General features: G+C 37.9%; 2 protein-coding genes across 7 annotated transcripts in view; one reads left to right on the top strand and one right to left on the bottom strand.

Moving 5' to 3' along the window:
* The window catches only part of zcchc4 (zinc finger, CCHC domain containing 4), an 86,009-nt gene that overhangs the window by 41,506 nt on the left and 22,277 nt on the right, over window positions 1-22,226 (bottom strand). The gene's annotated exons all lie outside the window — the stretch shown is intronic.
* On the top strand, window positions 489-22,171 carry LOC132404667 (zinc-binding protein A33-like). 4 transcript variants are annotated; one of them, XM_059988990.1, is made up of 7 exons: window positions 489-534; window positions 611-728; window positions 3,044-3,139; window positions 5,068-5,373; window positions 6,832-6,854; window positions 11,555-11,688; window positions 19,271-21,501. In XM_059988990.1, the coding sequence occupies exons 2-7, from the start codon at window positions 702-704 to the stop codon at window positions 19,861-19,863; spliced, it is 1,179 nt and encodes a 392-aa protein (XP_059844973.1). In that variant the 5' UTR covers window positions 489-534; window positions 611-701; the 3' UTR covers window positions 19,864-21,501. The 4 variants fall into 4 exon arrangements, with proteins under 4 accessions (XP_059844973.1, XP_059844975.1, XP_059844972.1 ...); XM_059988992.1 differs by lacking the exon at window positions 489-534 and having other exon boundaries at window positions 544-728; window positions 19,271-19,698; window positions 21,362-22,171; XM_059988989.1 differs by lacking the exon at window positions 489-534 and having other exon boundaries at window positions 544-728.

Below are 22,226 nucleotides of genomic sequence, written 5' to 3'. Positions count from 1 at the left end.
TTACTCATCATGCATGTGAAGGATGTAAGAAATAAAGTCAATTGAATTCAACCTTCTAAAGGAAGTGATAGAGGCAAGCAAAATGTCATGTTTAAGTTATTCGGACAGGTACATAGACACAAAAGGCTTAGTGGCAAATTGGACTAGCTCAGGTTGGCATGGATGAGTTGGGCTGTATAATTCTGAAACATACAAATATGTATTGCAGTGTTGTGTTATGCTAGAATATTTTAAATATTAGGCTATCATGTTACAGCTCTCTACCAATCATTGCAAAAGGCTAATTTGGATCAGTCCAATTCTATCATGGGGTATCTCTCCTTGTGTCCTTTTTAAAAATACACAACACATCGCCAAACTAAGCTACCTAAAGTGAGTGCTGATCAATTTTATCTCGTGAACTATTAATGATAAAGTAAGAAACAAACACAAAAGAGAGATGACAAATCTTTCTTTTCCTTCCTAAACCTGACACACCCCTTGATCAAAGCAAATCCATAGCAGCTGTCGGTGTTTACTTCTGAAATGCTACAGGTAATTATTTTCAGTCCTGCATTTAATCTGATCCTACCATAAGAAAACAGAGCTAATTTTTTTACTAATCCAACAGAATAAATTGAAACTGTATATCTCCAAACTGAAGCACCAAGATTCAGTTGGCAAAACTGCAGCAAGTTCACATTTTCAGCAGTTTCGCAGACATGAGTGCAGAGCAACTATTACCACAGGTAATTATTTGTTTAAAATGCATTATTTTTTGTCAGAATCACATGGAAGTGATGTGATGGAAATTGATGAAGCTTCGTTAACATTGTTTGAAAGCAGAGTCTCAAATTTAACAGTCACTTTAAAATTCTGCAAGAACTATTATGTTCTGCAGCTTGTACATCAAGCAAGCAATTTTCACTACTCGAGCAGCTCATTATTTTAAGAAAATGGTAGAAACACTATCTTCATAAAATAAAATATTTATTTTCCTTATTGTTTGCATAAACTTGGAGTGCAGGAATATTTGCTTTAACTGTTGGCATGCAAAGCAGGAATGGTATGAAACTAATCACGTAATGTATTTGCTAGTGTTCAGCTGTAAGTATCCAAAGTACGGAGTTGGAAAGAAAAATATGTGGTAGGATACACTGACAAATTCCCTAAATAATCAACATGCTCCACATTAAATTAATAGAATTTAATGCAGCACAGCAATGGAACTGATACACAATTATATTTACTGGTGACCTACCCAAGCAAGTATTATCTCCCAAAGAGTTTGGAAGCAGAGTGTTTAACCAGATAAACCCAGACAGTCAAAGTTCACAAGATGTACAACAGTGTAAAGTTATTGAAGTTTATCCAGGACTGGTCTTCATTAATTATCAATAAAGTCAGTTTTTAGTCTCAGTTTACATTCACACCTCAAAAGAAAACCAGATCCTCAGTTCTCCAGACCCAGCAGGGAATGCTCAGCCAAAGAAAGGTAATAATACCTTTAAATGTTTTCAACAAATAACATTATTGATTTGAATTATATTATGTATCCTCAGAGTAAAATGTTATCACTTTAAATTATCCTTCTTTTAACATGGCTGAATTGCAATATGACTTCACATCACCCAAACACAATTCAAGATATGGATTTCTTGTGTACAACAAAGGTGAAAAACCAGTACATTTAATGTAGTGCAACTCTTCTAATAGCATGTCAAGACACAGAAAGGTCATAACCAGAATAACTCTCTCAAAAATACTTGCTGATTGGTTTAGTCATACAACACTGGTATACATTAAACTGAATAGTCTCTACATGGCACTTGAAGCTATGCAGAAAGTAGATATGCTCTCTTGTCATTATGATCTCTACATCAAAAAATCTTAACTGACTTTTATTTTGTTCTGGAGACTTTGGTGTGAATATACAGACTTTTATTGTCTATTCCTCATTGTCTGAAAAAACCTTAATTATCTTAAGCCTTAACTTATCTGAAGTTGTTCTTTTAAAGATTTAGGTATGTACTAACAGGATTTTGATCTGACTTTGTTGAAGGATCAATAAGAAAGCTCTGAGATTTGCAGCAGACAGCCTTCCAATACACCTGCTATGTATGTTTGCAGGTTAGAGGCTGGAGAAGCAGAAATGAAGAAATATTTTAAAAACTATAGATTAGCTTTAGGTCTCACATGTACATCAAAACATTGAAACATACAGTGAAATGCATTATTTGCATCAGTGATTAACACAGTCAGAGATATGTTGTGGGTAGTCCACAAGCATAGCCATTATTTACCAACAATTTACTAATCTTAATCCATATAACTTTTTGGAATGTGGGAGTAAACCAGAGCATCTGGTGAAAACCCACGTGGTCACAGGACGAATACACAAAATCCAGACAGATAGTGGTGCGAACTGAATCACGACAGGCGATGGGTAGTGCTGTAAAGTGTTACATTAATGACTACACTTTTATCCCGCCCTCGTGACTTGCTGTAATGCATCCAGCAGATGATGCATGATGCACTGGTGGAGGAGAGATGTTTTAGCTTGTGAATAAAGTGCCAAATAAAAATAATGGTTTCCCTGGGATAGTTTTTACCTTGAGTGTTGCTGTATTTGTATTTATCAATGGCTATGAAGAATATTTCATCACAGTATTGACATGCCTTGGAAGTGACATTGGCTTTGGAGAGTCAAGAAGTGAGTCAATTATTTTGGAAAGCTATTCTAGTGTGATATTATTTATCCAATAAATGGCCCAGAGTTGATGTGTAAACACTTTTTCCAAGACAATAAAACGATAAGTTCAAATATATTAATAGAAAAGTACAGTGCTGCAAATGTTTAAAATCTGAAATAAAACAGCAAGTTCTGGAAGTATGCAAATGATGAAGGAAACATTTGTGGAGACAAAAGCGCAATTAACATTTCAGGTATTGACCTTTCATTAGAACATTAGCTGTGTTTCGATCTCCACAAATGCTGCAGGATTGAGTATTATTTTTAGTCTGTGTTGATCAAAAAAACAGTTTCTTTTCATATATTTTTCAGGTGCCTCCAAAGCAGTGTCTTCTGGATCTTTATACTAAAAGAGATAAAGTGGAGGCACATCTTCAGTCCCTGAAGTCCAAGAACACTGTTCTTACAGTAAGTGCAGCAATATAATGCAGAGATAAGAATCCATCAATGAATAACCAACCCACAGTTGTAACTAGGCATCACTGGGGGGGGGGGGGGGGGGGGAGAAATTAGGCTAAACTTTATAGCTACTCATAATACCAAAAGAATTTGCAATAATAATGCATCTCAGAATCAAAAATTTGTTACACAATGATCACAGGAGAATTGTATGAGATGGAAAGGAAATGTTGATTGGCAATGATCAAGCTGAATTGATTAAAAAGTACTACTAACTGCCTCTGGAATTGCCAAATAATAAAAACCACTGCCGTGATTCAAACTTGGTGCGACTAACAGGAATTGCCATGGTAGCAGAGTGGTTAGTGCGACACCATTACAGCTTGGAGCAATGGGGTTTGGGGTTTGGAGTTTAAAGTTCAGTTTCAGCACCCTTTAGTAGGAGTTTGTACATCCTCCCTGTGAATGCACGAACTTACTCTGGGCACTCTGGTTTCCTCATACATTCCAAAAATGTACCGGTTAGTGGGTTAATGGTCATTGTAAATTATACTGTGATTAGGCTAGGGTTAAATAGGTAGGTTGTAGAGCAGAAAGGGCTTGTTCCATGCTTTATCTCTAAATAAAATACATTTCAAGCCTTATTATCTACAAGCTGTGCAGCAGACAGGGACAAAGACCTACCTGTGAAACATAAATGGAGCAAAGATTGACCAAGATAGCCTAAGAGTGGGACAAAGGCCAAGTTTAACAGAGCACTTAAACAGACAAAAACAGAAGTTAACCCTTCACTTCAATCTGTTTGCTTTTTAAGGATGCATCAAAATAATTATTAAATCTATTGATAATGTCACTTCAATAATACGACTATTGAAGAATCCTTCACTATTCTGAGTAAGAGTTCCCTTTCCACAACCTTTAAAATTTTAGGTCATTTAATGCTTCAGTCTGGTGAACATTACCTGTCTTAGTATTATTTCCTTTATGATTCTTAAAGCTACAATTAGTTTATCACAAATAACCCCCCCCCTTCAAAATGGGGAAAACCCAGCTATGATTTGTGTTACACTGCAAATAAATGGAATCATCTGTAGTGTTTAACTGCAATCTTCAAGAACAATAGCATCTTTCTGTGATTTAACAACCAGCTTTGCATTCAGTATCCTTGATGATACCTGGCCAAGGTAGAAGCAGTGCAACTTGATTTAACTTACTTGAGTTTATGCAACGAAACAATGCCTCAGAGGAATCAAAAAGCAGCTTTAACATTGGTTCTTTTTAACTTCAATACAGGATACCAGTTCCTATAAATTCAAACAGCACTAATATAAAAACAGCTTTAAATTTGCCAATTTTAACTACTGAATCTACAGTTCAGACACTGTACTACTAATATATTTTTTCCACTGTTAAGATTTATTTGCATTTATCTGAATCAGATTAAACTGAACACATTTATATTAGTCTGATCCGAAAGATCCAAAAAACTCGACAGGCATAAACTCTCAGTGATAGCAAAGTTGGAACAGACAACAGTGCAACCTGGAGGGCAGAATCTTGTATTGCTCTGACACAACACATCGCATAGTTTGAGTCCACTGACAATTTAGATGTACAAATTATCTCGATATAATATACTGTATCACCAATGGTTTGTCAGATTTATTTTACATGTTTAAGAAAGTGAATGCTGTTATTTGTGCTGCCTAAGCATGCAAAAGTTAACGGCCAAGACGGCAACTCTGTCAATGTGCATAAACCTCTTTTCTAGGCAGTAGAAATCAAAAAATACAATAGTGCACTGCCCAATTGAAACTAAGACTACCCATCTCAGATTCTCAGCTGTAAGAAAACTCTTCTGAATCTGGTTGTGCTGTATGATACAGTGTCTTCTTTCTAACTTGGACTTTCTAACTCACATCCTTGTCATTGGCCAGAGTTCAGCAGAACACATCAAACAGCAGATTTCGGATCAATATGAAGCAATAAGGAAAGTCCTCAACAATGATGAAAGAGCAACTCTGGAACTCATTGATAATGAAAAGAGGGTTGCATTGGGGAAAATCCAAAAGATCATCAAGGAATGGACCAACAACTTGGATGAAATAAATAAATCCATCAAAATGACACAAATGCTCATTGATCAAGAAGAAGGCAACTTGCAGTCAAGTGAAAGTGAAGGACAAAACCAAGCACAGTCAATAGTTCTACAAGGAAGCCAAAACAATCAAAGTCAAGCCACAGTAAGTCCCTTTCTTGATGTTTCCTCTAATTTAATTTGTTACCAATTCAATGTTACGAAGTATCAGGGAAATATTAAAATACCAAATGGTTAAAATACGTTTTTAAATTTGTTAAGATGCCATTCAGAACAATCTTGATTCAAGAAGAATCAGCATAGATTAGCAGTTTTCTGATAACCGAGCTTAAATTTAAAGACTATAACTAGCAGCGCAAGATAAAATTTCAATTCAGTGTCTGTGGAGTATTATTATAAAAATTGAACACATGGAAGACAGTTGAATCTAATATTAGATGCATCCAACATCATTCAAATTATCATTTTGGCAGTTCTCCTCTGCCAACATCAGATCTTCTAAAATATTGTTCTAAAGTTTCAATTTCAATATACAGAAGTATAGTTAAGCTCTCTTTTTAGATAACCTGGTATATACTGCATGTTTCACTGAAACTCAGCAAAGATACCAGCCCATTGATTCAGAATCATTGACTCCTCTAAATGCTTAGAGATTAAGTCGCCTTAGGCATGCATCACACACCACTCAGGTTTCAAAATTTCACAAATTTCAACAAAATTTCAGGATGGAAGACGATCATGTTGGGAATGATGAATTTACCAGGCACTTCAAATCCAAAGTAATTTGATCTTTGGACTGCTGTTCCAATCTAATGCAGTACTCCCTTACAAATGCTCCCCATTGTCATGAGCGAAATACAAACAATGAACAAAATAATAGCTATACCTTGCAGCAATCCACTCAGCCCAGAGGAAAGGCTGTGGTCTCTAAATCAATCTGTCATTTCCCAAAAAGACTGTGTACAATGAATCACGGTTATCCTGAGAAGGTGAAAATAGGAGGAAACCAGTTCTGTCATCAAGGCCAAGCTACACCTTTTTCCAATTAGTCAGCAATGTTTATCATTCTCAATTTGCCCATTTAAATGTATCCATAAGAAACACTAACCCAAGAACACTCAATGGTTGGTGAGATTCATTGTTGCCCACATTGTGTTTCAGATTCAGATTAATACAAATATTTCCTTAATCTCTCAACAGTTTACTGTAAAGGTAGTGTGACTTTTCACAATGGGACAAACTAAGGGGAGTACTGTAGGAGATCTTGACAATCAGTTAAGGAAATAGGTTGCACATTACAAGAACAAACATCTTACTCCCCAAAGCACAAACACTTTTCTGCTCCATTAGAGGAAGTGCTTTTACTTCAGATTACCCAAGCTCTAGCATCTTCCCTCTCTCAAAGAAAACTGAATACACTATTGATGGGTGTCTTCATTCTGGAATTCAGCTTCACTGAAGTCAGTAGAATGAAGTTAAGAGCAAAGCATACTCCTTCAGGGTACACCTACTTATATCAATATGTTATACTGATTAATGGCTAGCCATTGATGTTATAAAAACATGATGCATCATTTCCACTAACATTTTACTTTCTTTCCAGAATGTCAAATTGACAGAATACAGGTAAGAAGCCACCTTTTTAAATGTAACTGACAAAATTATGTTTTAATTAATTTCTATTTTCGGTAATAACATAAGCAAATAGAAGCAATAAAAATAAAAATATCATTGGTTTCATCTGCAACCAATGTTTTAGCCAAGCTTGAGGTATGATTGCATGTCACATTCTTAACATCCCCATTGTTCCTACTTAATCATCTCCAATCCCCTTTCATCCTCTTCTTCATTGTCTCTCTTTTCCTTCATAAGCTACCTCTGTCTATTATTGCCTCCCCTACTCTTCTCACAAGATCTGGGACCATGTACCCTCCACACATTAACTCTGCTCTCATTAACAATGAGCCTGGTCTTGAATACTACAGGAGTCCCAAGAGAGACAACTGGTGAGTGGGAGCAGATGGGTAGTTCGTTCAGAGCTGGCTCAAGCATCAAGAAGCAAAGGACTATTCTGATAGTCATCCTTTCAGCACGTGATCCCATGTACTTCAGTAAACTGTACCACCAACATACAAGTGATAAGATCAGGTAGAAAACTACCTAATCCTCCATGATCTCCAACGCCATGGAGCGGTAAATTCAACCTGTCATCTGGCAAACCTGCACTTCTTATGTTCAACTATCTGATGAAAGATACACCTGTGTAAGGATGAACAATATTTCCAAAACAGGGACATTTTAATCTTAAACATCTAGAATCATACAGATCAAAGTTCACGACGTACATTGTGTTGAAATGCACAGATCTTCCTGTGGACAGCTCATTACAGAATTATGTGGGAGATGGGAGAGAGAGTTGCCTATTTGTAACTAATAAAATGTAAAGCAACGTGAACATTTTTAAGATTCATGATGGAACAGAGACATAAATATTCCAACAAGTGTTTTAACTCAGTGGGGCCTTTGCCAAAATTTAAAGGTGGAAAGTCTGAAGAGTGCAGGTAACAGAACGGGGATGAGAACAATTTTGCTTGAGGCACAACAACTCGCCCATATGCTTCAACAGCAAATAAAACATGAAAATTGAGTTAAAGGACTTTTTAAGCTCTTAAATGAGCAGGCAAGAAGATAATATGAATTTTAAATAAGGAGGCAGTCCTTAAAGAGTAGAAACACATTACAATGTCAATGCGTCTGGAACATGAAGCAGTTTAACATGAATGGCAGTGACAGAACAGGAGTAAGATGTCATGGACAGACACGATGACGCATGGTGCACGTGAAGAGGAGACAGATATGGGGGATGGAACACCAAAAGTTCCTGGAGGAACCCAGCTGTCAAGCAGCATCAATGGAGGGGAATTAGCAGTCTATGCTTCGGGCTGAGTCCTTCATCAGGACTGGAAAGGGGGAAGAAGCCAGAATAATTCTCTCTATGGATTTTAGTAAGGCATTTGACAAGGTGCTCTATGATAGGCTCATCCAGAAAAATCATGAAGCATAGGATCCACGGAAACTCGGCTGCACTGATTTGAACTGGCTTGCCCACAGAAGGCAGAGTGCAGTAGGTGGAGTGTGTACCACCTAGAAGTTGATGACCGGTGGTATCCCGCAGGGGTCTGTTCTCGGACCCCTGCTATTTGTGATTTTAGAAATGACTCGGACGAGGAATTGTAGGAGTAGGTTAGCAATTTTGCAGATGACACAAATGTTGGAGGTGCTGTGAGTTGTGCAGAAGGTTGCCATAGGTTCCAGCGGGACATTGACAGGATGCAGAGCTGGGCTGAAAGGTTGCAGATGGAGCCCAATCTGGCTAAGTGTGAAATAATGCACCTTTAAGATCCAACTTGAAGGCAGAGAACAAGTTTAATAGTTGGACTCTTAGCAGGATCTTTGGGTCCAAGTCCACAGATCCCTCAAAATTACAATGCAAGTCAATAAGGTTGTTAAGGAAGGCATAGGGTGTTTTGGACTTCATTCTTTAGGGGACTGAGTTCAAGAGCCGCAAAGTAAAACTGCAGCTCTACAAAACTTTCCATTAGTCAGTGTTCAATTCTGGTCACCTCAAAGAAATCGACAGCAGTCGCCAATGCCAAAGGATATCCGTTTAAGGTGAGTAGAGGAAAGTTTTGCAGAGATGTTACAGGTAGATTTTTTTTAAAAAGCGTTGGCTAACTGGAATGCTCTGCCAGCCAGGATTGGTGGTACTGACTGACAGAATAGAGTTACAGTATTTAAAAGACACTTAGGTAGAGACATGGATATAAGAAAAAAGGAGATTGTATAGGAGGAAGGAAAGGATTAGATTGATAATAGAGTAGGTTTATACTGGCTCGCACAACACTGGAACAAACTGTGCTGTAGTATGCTCTATGAAATGCAAAGAGTGACAGGGAGAATGTGCAAAAGGTAACCCAAGGTCAAGATCAAACCTGGATCAATGGAGCTCTGAGGGATTAGCACTAACTGATGTTAATAGTGACCATGATTCCTTAAGTTTTAAGACAGCTATAGATAAGTATGGACCTTGTGTGAGAGCATTAAATTGCAACAGGGCAAATTATGAGAGCATGAAGCAGGAACTAGGAAGAGTTAATTGGAATCAGCTGTTTTTGGGCAAGTCCACATCGGACACATGGAGGGTGTTTAAAGGCCATCTGCACAGAGTTCAGTTAAGAGAACCTTGGAGTTTGAGAGAGAGAGAATGAACTTAATCAAGAAGGAAAAGGAAAAGCATGTAAAACTTCGAAAGCTCGAATCAAACTGAGCCCTTTAGGATTGTAAGGAAGTCAGAAAAGAATAGGCAAGCCAGGAGGGGACATGAAAAGTCCTGGGCCAGTAGGATTAAAAACAATCACACGGCATTCTATACATTAGGAGTAAGAGGAAAACTAGGGAGAGGGTAGGACCACGCAAGGATAAAGGGGGAAACATTTGCTTACATGTGGTTGAGATCCTTAATGAGTTCTTTACATCAGTATTTTCCAAGGAGAAGGAGATGGAGGATAGGGAGATCAGTGCTGAGCATTTTGATATGCTGAGACATTTCGAGGTAGAGGAGGCGGTAGTGTTAGGTCTCTAAAAGAGCATTAAGGTAGTAAGTCCCCAAGGTCTGATGAGATATACCCCAGGTTATTAAGAGAGGCAAGAGAAGAGATTGCTGGGGCCTTGGCCAATATCTTTGCGTCCTCTCTAGACACAGGCGAGGTACCAGAGAACTGGTGAGTAGTTAATATTGTTCCATTATTCAAGAAGGGAACCAGGGATAATTCTGGAAACTATAGACTGGTGAGTCTCACGTCAGTGGTAGGGAAGTTACTGGAGAAAATTCTTTGGGATACGACTTATGAGCATTTGGAAACCCATGGCCAAAATAGGAAGAGCCAGCATTGCTTTGCCAGGACAAGTTGTGTCTTAATAACTTGATTGAATTTTTTGACGAGATTACAAGGGTGATTGATGTAGAGCTGTGAATGTTGTCTGCATGGATTTTAGTAAAGTATATGACAAAGTCCCTCAAGGGAGACTCGTCCATTAAAAAAAGTTTTTTTTTAAAAAAAAGGAGACTCATCCAGAAGATTAAGATGCTTGGAGATTAATGGTGAATTAGCCATTTGGATTCAGAATTAGCTTGCCCATGGAAGAAAGAAAGTAGTGGTCAAAGGAACATATTCTAGCTGGAGATTTGTGATTAGTGGTGTTCCACTACTGGAACCTCTGCTGTTTGTGATGTATATAAATGACCTGGATGAAAATGCAGATAAGTGGGTTATTAAGTTTGCAGATGATACGAACATTGGCGGTGGTGTGAACAGTGTAAAAGATTGGCAAAGAATACAGTGGATTTAGATCAGTTGAAGATATGGACAGAAAAATGGCATACAGAGTTTAACCTGACCAAATGTGAAGTGTTGCACCTTGGTAGGTCAAATTTTAAGGGAACAGTACACTGCTTAGAGTAAGACCCTTAACAGTGTTGATGAGTACAGGGATCTTTTGATCCAAGCTCATAGCTTCCTGAGAGGGACTACACAGGTTGATAGGGTGGTTAAGACATATAGCAGGCTTTCCTTTATTAGTCAAGACATTGAGTTCAAAAGTCAGGAAGTTATGTTGCAGCTTTACAAAACACAATTTAGGCCACATCTGCTGTACTGCATATAGTTCTGGTTGCCCTATTATAAGAATGGTATCAAGGCTTTGGAGAGGGTGCAAAGACGCTTTACCAGGATGCTGGTTAGCTTAGAGGTCAAGTGCTACAAGAAGAGGTTGGAGCAAAGGAGGCTGAGGGGAAATCAGATAAAGGTCTATAAGTTTATGAGAGGCATACATAGGCTAGACAGACAGCATCTTTATCCCCAGGTTTGAAATGTCTAATACCAGAGAGAATGCACTTAACCTGAGAGGGGGTAATTTCAAAGGAGATGTCAGTGGCAGTTTTTTATGAAACACAAGAGAGAGGGTGCCTGGAAATCGTTATCTGGGCTGCAGATGCATTAGGAACAATTAAGAGACACTTAGATAGGTTCATGAATGGGAGGAAAATAGAAGGATATGGGCAATGTGTAGGCAGAAGAGATTAGTTGAGTTGATCAGTTGATTACAAATTGAATTAATTCAGCACAACTTTGTGGGCCAAGGGCCTGTTCCTCTGCTGTTCTGTTTACACTACGCCACTATTCTGTGTGTATTTAGAAACAATTATTATTTTAACTTAACACTTGCTAATTTTTCAATTATAATCTTTATTTCATTTTTATCCAAAGTTATTCCAAGAAAACGGAGAATGAAATCTATGCCATTAAAATAGATGAAGCCAAGTTTCAGAAGCTATCAAAACTCATACGGAACATTTCAACCAATCTCTATTCACAATTGCAAAGGAAGATTTTTGTACTGGGTAAAGTATACAATAACTTTAAATACTATTGTCATATCTACAGATGGATGTTAGTTAACCTAAACATTGTCAACTGATCAGGAAAAACAGCTGGAAAGAAGAGAAAAGTAATTTTCCAGAAATCACAGTGGTGAATCATGTAACTTGTACTACAGTCTAATCATTCAGCAGTGGGTGTGGGCATAGATATCGGTTGAATTTTCAATGCAGTGATAAAGACTGGAAATCATAAGCTATATTACTTTAATTACAGTACTGTGCAAAAGTCTTAGGCATATATATAGTGAGGGGTCCTAAGACTTTTGCATAGTACTGTAGTAATTTTATGTATTGCACTATACTGGGGAGAAAGGAGGGAGCAGGAAGCACTAGAGAAACGTTCAATGATGATTAAGAAACCAACTGTTCAGAATCAAACAACCTGGTGTCTCAGAACTGTGTGTATTAGAACCTGTGCCCCCACCCCCACCCCTGGCACTCCTCTGCCACCTGTCCCATAACCGCTCCTGCAGCGTTGCACTCTCATCATTCCCAATATCATTTGCTCCCAGCACATTTACAAACTTGCTCTCCACTCCACGTTGACAGATACAGTTTTGTGCAAAAGCCTTAGGCACACTAGCTATATATATGTGCCTAAGACATTTGCACAGTTCTGTATAAAGTTTTATCCAACAGTAGATCAGTCAACAAGTACAAACAGTAAAGCTGTTATTAAGTTTTGGAGCAAGAGTCTACAGTACTCAAAAGACAGAAAGTTATGTTGCAGCTTTATAAAACTCTAGTTAGTCAGCATCTGGAGTATCGCATACAGTTCTGGTCACCCCATTATAGGAAGGATGTCAAGGCTTTGGTGAGGGTGCAGGTGCAGAGGAGGTTTACCAGGATGCTTCCTGGATTAACGGACATGTACTAAAACAAGAGGTTGCAAATACTTGTTGTTTTCTCTTGAGTGCCAGAGGCTGAGGGGAGATCTGATAGAGGTTTATAAGATTATGAGAGACACAGATATAGTGAACAGAGCATCTTTTTTCCCAGGTTCGGAATTTCTAATACGAGAGGGCATGCACTTAATGTGAGAGGGGGTAATTACAAAAGAGACATGAATGGCAGATTTTTCTTTGAAACACACAGTACTGGGTGCCTGGGAGGAAAATGGAAGGATGTGGACATTGTGTAGGCAGAAGAGGTTAGTTTAGTCTCCCTTTCGCTCACTGCTACTGGTGCAAGCGGTCTTGGGCAAGGTTTTTGATTGTTATGGTTCATGGATTGGACTCATTTTTAGAGTCTCTGCAGCTCATGGCATATATGAGTTGCTGGTTACTCCTTATTTTATTGCTATTTTGTGTGATTTTGATTGGGGCAGATCGGCTCTGCGGCCTGCAGTCAACAAATAACATAGTGCTAAACTGAACTAAACTGAACATTCATTCCTATGCTGTTTCAAGGAGTCCGTGGTTTGATGTTTAATATCCTTATTCACTTATTTCTTTGCCATTTGCACGATTTGTTCTTTTATTTTACACGTTGAGTGTTTGATGCTTTCTTTGAAAGGGTACCTTGGTGTTTCTTTGTTTTGTGTCTGTCTGTGGGAAGCCAAACCACACGGTTGTATACTGCATATATACTTTAATAATAAATGTACTTTGAATCTCTAAGACGTGTTCTTTAATCCTGGTAAATCTCCGCATCCTCCCTCAAGCTTCCATATCCTTCCTGTAAAGCGGCAACCAGAACTGAACGCAATACTCCATGTAGTCTAACCAGGGTAATGAGCTGCAACATTACCTCGCAGCTCTGGAACTCAATTCCGCCCACTAATGAAAGCCAACATTCCATATGCCTTCTTAATCACACTATCAGAGGATCTATGGACATGGACCCACAGAATGTTCTGTTCCTCGAGACTATTAAGAATTCTATCTTGGAGTACAAGTACGTAGCTCCCTGAAAATTGGAACATGGGTAGACAGGGCAGCAAGGAAGGTATATGGCATATTTGCCTGAGAGTTGGGTCGTTTTGTTAGTTAGCGAGGGTGCAGAGGAGATTCACCAGGATGTTGCCTGGATGAGATACAATGTTTTATGAGAATCAGTTAAGTGAGCCAGGGCTTTTCTGTTTGGAGCGAAGGTGGATGAGAGCTGACTTGATAGAGGTATATAAAACACATAGATTAAGCAGCTAGTTAGGCTGCAACTAGAGTTACGTGAGCAGTTCTGGATACCATACTACAGGAAGGATGTGATTAAGCTAGGAAGGGTACAGAAAAAGAATCACAAGGATGTTGCCTGGACTGGAGGACTTAAATTATCAGCGGAGATTGGATAGTCTAGATCTTTTTCCCCGGAACAAAGAAAGCCAAGAGGTGACATGTACACAAAATTATGAGAGTCATAGATAGTAGATAACCAGTGGCTGTGGTAGGGATGTTTAGAACTGAAGTGCATAGGGTGAAGGTGAGCGAGAGGGATATCATTTTCACACCAAGAGTGGACAGTATTTGGAGTGACCTGTCAAAGTGGTGGTGGAGGCAGGAACAGTCATGACATTTAAGAGACATCTACATAGGTACAAGTGAGCAAGGTGTAAATGAATATGAAATTAATTAAGGCAAATGAGATCAGTATAGATAGGCATGATGGTTGGCATACGTATAGTGGGCAGAAGACCTGTTTCTGTGCTGTACCACTCTATGCCTTGGCCCTCCTCTCAAATGTACCAAAATCGTCACTCAATATCACACTCTAATACTCTAATGCATGAACAGCCCAAATCTTAACCCACGTCCCACCCCACCCCCAAAATCTCCCAACTTTCAACAGCTCCAGAGGCCCGAGTGTGCAGCTATCCACTCTACTCCCAAGGAACCACTTTAAACTCAGGTTTGCTAGAGCTCTTCTGGAGTTTAAACTAATTTGGCAGGTGAATGGGAACTGGAGAGCTAGGGATAGTTGGTATACATAGGACAGGCAGACGATAGGGCGAAATTGCATTCTGTGGGATGAGTTGACTTGTAAATTGGGGCAAAATCGAAAAGGGTGATCAATACACAACTAAGAGTGCACTTAGAGATCGACAGGTATGATATTGTGGGCATCGATGAGTTGGGGCTGAAAGAAGATCATAGTTGGGAGCTTAACATACAAAATTACACATTGTATTGAAAGGTCAGGCAGGTAGGCAGAGAGAGTGGGATGGATCTTTTGGTAAAGAATAAAATCAAATTCGTAGAAAGAGGTGACATAGGATCAGAAGGTGTAGAATCCTTGTGGGTAGAGTTAAGAAACTGCGAAGGGAAAAAGACCCTAATGGGAGTTATATACAGGCCTCCGAATAGTAGCCAGGATGAGAAATATAAATTACAACAGATTTTTAAAAAAGGCATGTGAAAGAGGCAATCTTATAATAGCCATGGGGGATTTCAATGTGCAGGTAGATTGGGACAATCAGGGTAGTGCTGGATCCCAAGAGAGGGAATATGTAGAATGCCTACAATATGGCTTTTTAGAGCAGTTTGTAGTTGAGCCCACAAAGGGAAAAGCTAATCCAGATTGAGTGTTGTGTAATGAACCAGATTTTATCTGGGAATTTAAAGTAAAGGAACCCTTAGGAGGGAATGATCATAATATAAAAGAATTCTTTTTACAATATTTTTATTCAGAAGAAAAAAACAAGATTTACAGAGTGCAACACATAGATACATCTCAACATAACTTGTGTACATTCATATATTGTAATAAAATTGATCAAAATGTTATAGCCTATCACATAAAGGTATACCACTCTGTAATCAAAAATTTAAAGATAGGTCATACATCATAAAAGAAATTTTTTATATATTTAAAAAAAGTCAACCCCCTACCAACTACCAAAGAAAAAAGATAGAAATATATATAAAAGTCTGTACACTGTTAAACTTCATAAATTGGAAAAGTAATTTAGGAAAGGTCCCCAGATATCATAAAAAGAATGTTTCGAATTTAAGACTGAGCAGCGGATCTTCTCTAAATTTAAGTAAGACATAATATCACGTAGCCATTGAAGATGTGTAGAAGGGGTAGACTCCTTCCATTTAAGCAAGGTTGCTCTCCTTGCTAAAAGAGAGGTAAAAATTAAAACCTAGGTTAGGAGTATTTAAAGTTATATCTTCATTTGCAATAATACCAAACAAGGCAGTAAGGGGATTTGAGTCAAATTGGACCCTAAAAAGTTGTGAGAAGGTATGGAATACTTCCCGCCAAAACTTTTCAATTTTAGGGCAAAACCAAAACATATGAATTAAAGAGGCATCAGCAGAGTTGCATTTATTACAAAGTGGAGAAACGTTCGGATAAAAACTGGACAGCTTCTGTTCAGAAATGTAAGCTCTATGAACCACTTTAAATTGTAGGAGAGAATGACGGGCACAAAAAGATGATTTATTAACCCGCTTAAGAATTTTATTCCATCTTTCATCAGAAATCTGACAATTTAGGTCATCCTCCCAAGCTTTTTTTATTTTATCTAAAAAGTCTTGTCTAGAATCAATCAACAAGTTATAGATACCCGTAATAGAACCATTAACAAAAGGTTTTAAATTTAAAAGATCGTCCAGTAAATTTTTATCAGGACCTATAGGAAAAGTAGTTAATTGGGTACGTAAGAAATCTCTAATTTGAAGGTATCTGTAAAAATGTGTTTTTGGCAGTGCAAATTCAATTGACAATTGGTCAAATGAAGTAAGAGATCCTGAGATAAACAGGTCCCAAAAACACTTAATACCTAGTCCATCCCAATCCTTAAAGACTTTGTCAGTCATGGAAGGGATAAAAAAAATAATTAAGGAGAATGGGAGATGATAATGAAAAATTCGCTAAACCAAAAAATTTTCTAAATTGAGACGAGATCCTTAAACTTTGCTTAACAATTATGTTATCTGTTGTTTTATTTGCTGAAAAAGAAGAGTATGATCCAAAAAGAGAGATAATAGAGGATTTTTTTTCACAGAATTAACTTCTAAGGAGACCCATGATAGGCAATCTTTATGATAAATATAACAGGACCAAAAAGTAATATTCCTTATATTGGCAGCCCAACAGTAAAACCTAAAATTGGGTAGGGCTAATCCATCCATTTATTTCTTTGTAGGTAAACTTTACTTAAATGAGCTTGTTTATTATTCCAAATACAAGATGTTAAAATTGAATCTAAAGAATCAAAGTAGGTCTTAGGAATAAAAATAGGTAAAGCCTGAAAAATATATAAAAATTTAGGAAGAATTTAATTATCAAAATAATTCAGCCAATTAGGGACAAAAAAAGAGCAGACCATTTAGAAAGCAGACCATTTAGAAAGCGTCTTTTTCACGTAATTCAATAAGGGGTTTAAGAATTCACCCTGCAGTTTGAAAGGGAGACGATAAAGTCAGATGCATCAGTAGTACAGTGGAGTAAAGGGAATTATAGAAGCATGAGAGAGGAGTGAGCTGAAGTTAATTGGAAGGGGACACTAGCACGGATGAAGGCAGAACAGCAATGGTTGGAGTTTCTGGGGCAATTTGGAAGGTGCAGGATAGATACATCCCAAAGATGAAGTATTCTAAAGGGAGGACAACAGAAATGTGGATGACAAGGGAAGTCAAAGACAGTATAAAAGCAAAAGAAAAGGCATATAATATTGCAAAAATAAGTGGCAAGTTAGAGAATTAGAAAGCTTTAAAAGCCAACAAAAGGCAACCTAAAAAATAAGAAGATAAAAGATGAAATATGAAGGGAAGCTAACCAATAATACAAAAGAGGATACCAAAAGTTTTTTCAGAAATTTAAAGCGTAAATGAGAGGCATAAAGGATGGGTATCAGACTACTGGAATATGATGCTGAAGGGGTAGTAATGGGGAACAAAAAGTGACAGGCAAACTTAAGCATTTTGAGTCACTCTTCACTGTGGAAGACACTAACAGTATGCCAGAAATTCGAGAGTGCCAGGGGCAGAATGAGTGTAGTAACTATTAGCAAGAACAAGGTACTTAGGAGCTGAAAAGTATGAATGTTGCTAAGTTTCCTGGGATTAGATGCACTACACCCCAGAGTTCTGAAAAAGATAGCTGAAGAGATTGTGGATGCACTAATAATTTCACCCAAAAAAAATCACTAGATTCTGGAATGGTTCTGGAGGACTGGAAAATTGCAAATGTCATTCTACTCTTTAAGAAGGCCAGAAGGCAGGAGAAAGGAAATTATAAACCAGGAAGCCTGACTTCAGTGGTTAGGAAGATACTGGAGTCCATTATAAAGGATAAGTTTTCGGAGCATTTGGAGCACATAATAAAATAGGCAGAGGTCAGCATGTTTTCCTTAAGGGGAAATCTTGCCTGACAAATCTGTTGGAATTTGATGGAGAATTAATAGGTAGAATAGACAAAGGAGAGTTAATGGATGATGTTTATTTGGATTTTCAGAAGGCCTTTAACAATGTGCTGCACATGAGGCTGCTTAACAAGATAAGAGCCTATGGTATTACAAGAAAGATACTAGCACGTATAGAAGACTGGCTGACTGGCAGGAAGCAAAGGGGGAATACAGGGAGCCTGTGCTAGCTGGCTGCTGGTGACTAGTGGTGTTCTGGACTCCTTTTCATATTACATATCAACAACATGGATGACAGAGTTGATGGCTTTGTGGCCAAGTTTGCAGATAACACAAAGATAGGTGAGTTGCAGAAGGACCTAGATGGATTGGGAGAATGGGCAAAAGAGTAGCAGATGGAATATAGTGCAGGGAAGTATAAAGCTATGTACTCTAGTCAAAGGAATAAAGGTGTAAACTATTTTCTTAAAGGGAGAAAATTCAAAAATCAAAGATGCAAAGGGACTTGGAAGTCCTTGTGCAGGATTTCCTAAAGGTTAACTTGCAAGTTGACTCAGAGATAAGGAAGACTAATGCAACGTCAGCATTCATTTCAAGAGGACTAAAGCAAGGATGTGATGCTGAGGCCTTATAAGGTATTGGTCAGACTGCACTTGGGAGAATTGTGAGCAGTTTTAGGCCCCTTATCTAAGAAAAGATGTGCTGGCATTGGAGAGGGCCCAAAGGACATTTAGGAGAATGATTCCTGAAATGAAAAGGTTAATGTATGAGGAGCAGTTGATAACCTTGGAGTTTAGAAGAATGAAGTGGGGATCTCACTGAAAGACCAAGATACAGTGGATGTGGAGAGGATGTTTGCTATAGTGGGTGAGCCTAGGACCAGAGGGATGTCCTTTTAAAACAAAGATGAGGAGGAATTTCTTTAGCTAGAGGGCGGTAAATCTGTGGAATTCATTGCCACAGACAGCTGTGGAAGCCAAACTACTGAGTATATTTAAAGCCAAAGTTGATAGGTTCTTAATTAATTAGGGCTTCAAAGTTTACAAGGGGAAGGTAGGATAATGGAGTTGAGAGATAATAAATCTGTCAGGATGGAATGGCAGAGCAGACCCAATGGGCCAAGTCTTCTACTTCTATGTCTTATAGTCTAATTATTTATAGCTGATTTTCAAGTAGTTTTCCAGTTTTTCAAACTTACTGAGAATGCCAACTCTAACTTATTCCCTCTTTCTCCAGAACACTCACCAATTATCTTTGATATTGCATCAGCGCATAAGAATGTGCTTGTTTCAAAGGATCAAACCAGCATATGTGTGACTAGTGAAGCACAGAGTGTTCCTGAGAGCCCTTTGCGATTTGACAAGGTCTACAATATTTTGGCAGCCAAAGGACTAATGAGAGGGAAGCACTATTGGGAGGTGCAAGTCAATTCCTCCACTCAATGGTCTGTTGGAATTGCATACGGATCTATAGAAAGGAAAGGGAAGCACAAATCCACAAAACTTGGAAGAAACAGACAGTCCTGGTGTATTGAGCTAAAGGCCAACCAACTACTGGCATGGCATAATGACAGAAACATCAACTGCAGCATGAAGCCCTTTAAACTGGATAAAATCGGGGTGTACATTGACTACGAGAAAGGACTTGCTGCATTTTACGATGCTGTAAGCATGAAGCTAATACAAGAATTCTCCAGTGTAACATCAAGTCTTTTTGACAGAATGCATCATCATTTCACTGAACCTATCTACCCTGCTTTTTGTCTCTTTCCAACAACTATGATTCCTATATACTCGGATAAACTGGAGATATGCAAACCTGACGTTTAGAAAGCAGCCATAACAAAACACATTAATCTGAACTTAAAGGGCTTGCTGTAGTACACAAGGCTCTGATTTTGAGTTACAACAAGCAGTGAAAGGAGTCCAAGAGCTCCCAAGCATAATGAAGAAAAAGGCAACATGCTAATTCACCCCAGACCATTCATTCTTAAATTTCTGATACACAGTATTATTATAGAAGTGAACTATTTGAACAAGAAACTAGTTCAGTAAATATGGGAAATAATATACAGATCCATTATTTACAACATATCCAAGCAGGTGATTCTCCAAAAAATATACATAATATATGGTGCTTAAATTTTCAGTGTTGGAGAAGAGTGTTAGTGCAATTTTGAACCATTTAAACCCTAGATCGACAGATCAGTAAGTATTACAATGACCACCTTTAGAGAGAAGGGAGTAAAAACATGTCTACACAGTGAAACTCAGGTTCAAATGGAACCATGCGGGCCACCAATACCAGTTTTGTGTGAGGCAACCCCTCTCTTAGCAAAATTACACTATTATTATTCTTCAGACAGGATGTTGCAGAGAGAGCCATAGTTCAGTCGTGCTATGCACAAGGACCATGGTATCATTTGTACTAGAAGACATCTAGAAGTCTAGAAGTCCTAGATGAAGAGTTTTCCCAAGTAGCAAGTTGAGTATATCCCAACAGCATGATGGGGAGGTGGGTGTTTGGAAATGTAATTTGAACAACGGGGTGTTTCAAAAAGCAAGGCCCCAAGGGACATCTATCTGTGTCTTTGTGAGAGTGTTCACCCTTGCAAGACAATGGACACAAAGGCTCACCTATCAAGAAAACAAGTACTGAAACCCTATTGTCAGCATAAAGCCACAATGGAGATAAGACTTTAAATAAATGAACTCTTTTCCCCATTTTTAAGGACATCAAAAAAAATCTTTTCAGTATTGTAACAAATATGCAAAATTTGTGCTGTTGCACCCAAGTTGCCAGTTAAAATATTCAGCTCTTATAACCTTAACAGTTTTTCTGAAAACCTCCAGTCTTGGTCACTTTTACTTCTCACTGTATAGAATAGTAATAATTCCTGTATATGTCATTAATTTAGACAGAAATTGAGTTAGTTGGATATGATTTTGGAATCTCAACCTCATTTGCCTTCTATTTTAGATTTTAAGTGTTTTTATATATTTGTAATCAGTAATCTGTGTCATGAAAACTTGATATAGCTTATGAAGATATACAAATATTCTCCTTGCAAACCAATATTGAAAATATGCATCAATATTGTTCTAATTAATCAGAATTGCTCAGTAAATTTTAAAAGATATTATGTTTCACTTTCTCTCTCCAATAAATTGTGCAGATAAAACAATTGAGACTTTAGCATCAATATATTTTATGAAATGGAAAGAAGATATAAATTATTTGCAGATTTTATATATCAAACATAACAAAAGACAATAACTGTAATATTTGTTGTAATACATTTTTTATCTTAATCTCTAACCTCTTTAGGCACAGACCTTATCAACTCCTGTCTGCCTCAAAGAAAAACTATCCCCATCCTATGCCAGTAATTACCTAGTCCAGGTGCAGAGGGCCAGCCATACTGGAATGAAGCATCCTGGATTTTAACAGTGTAGGCCAGAGAAGAGCATGGTACCTGGCAGCACGATGAGGAAGCTCTGCCCCCGAGAGCTTCAAACAAAATGAAAGACTGGTTGCTAACAGGAAATAGTAGGCTCGAATGGGTCTTATACTCATTGGCAAGATACAATGAGTGGTATATCGTGGAGATAAATTATGAGGCATCAGAATTTGCAATCTATAAGTGAAGGAGCAAAGGTATGGTTGCTAAACTTGCTATTCACACAAGTTTACATTTGAAGGTACCCTGCGGAGAGGGCCCACGACGACAAATGAAACTAGACAGGTTAAGTGATTGAGCTAAGATCTGCCCTTAGTGGAAAAACGAAAATAAAACGTATACAATATAAAAGATGAGAGATAGCAAATCACTAACATATAGAGGGATCAGGATATCCTAGTGCATGATTTAAAGAGGACTAATATCTAGTACAACAACTAATTAAGGAAGTTAACAGAATTTTTAATGAATTTCTGGGGGATTTGAATTAAAAAAAAGTTTAGGCTTCACTTGCATAGAGCATCGGACAGATGTTTCAAGTATTGTGTACTGTTCTGGCCTCCATTGTTAAAAGCAATTAAAGTTGTAATACAAATAATTTTCTAATTCTCTATTTAAAATGATAGTGCTTTATTACGCTTTAAAAAGTCAATTAAAGCTGTTATTAAATTGATTAATCTAATGGTGCAATTCATCTTTTTTTACAAATACTCAACAGCAGTACTCTAAGTA

This window comes from Hypanus sabinus, chromosome 14 (genome assembly GCF_030144855.1).
Source record: "Hypanus sabinus isolate sHypSab1 chromosome 14, sHypSab1.hap1, whole genome shotgun sequence".
Taxonomy (NCBI): Eukaryota; Metazoa; Chordata; class Chondrichthyes; order Myliobatiformes; family Dasyatidae; genus Hypanus; species Hypanus sabinus.
The sequence above is the reverse complement of the archived record's forward strand: the minus strand, read 5'-3'. Positions and strand labels throughout refer to the sequence as shown.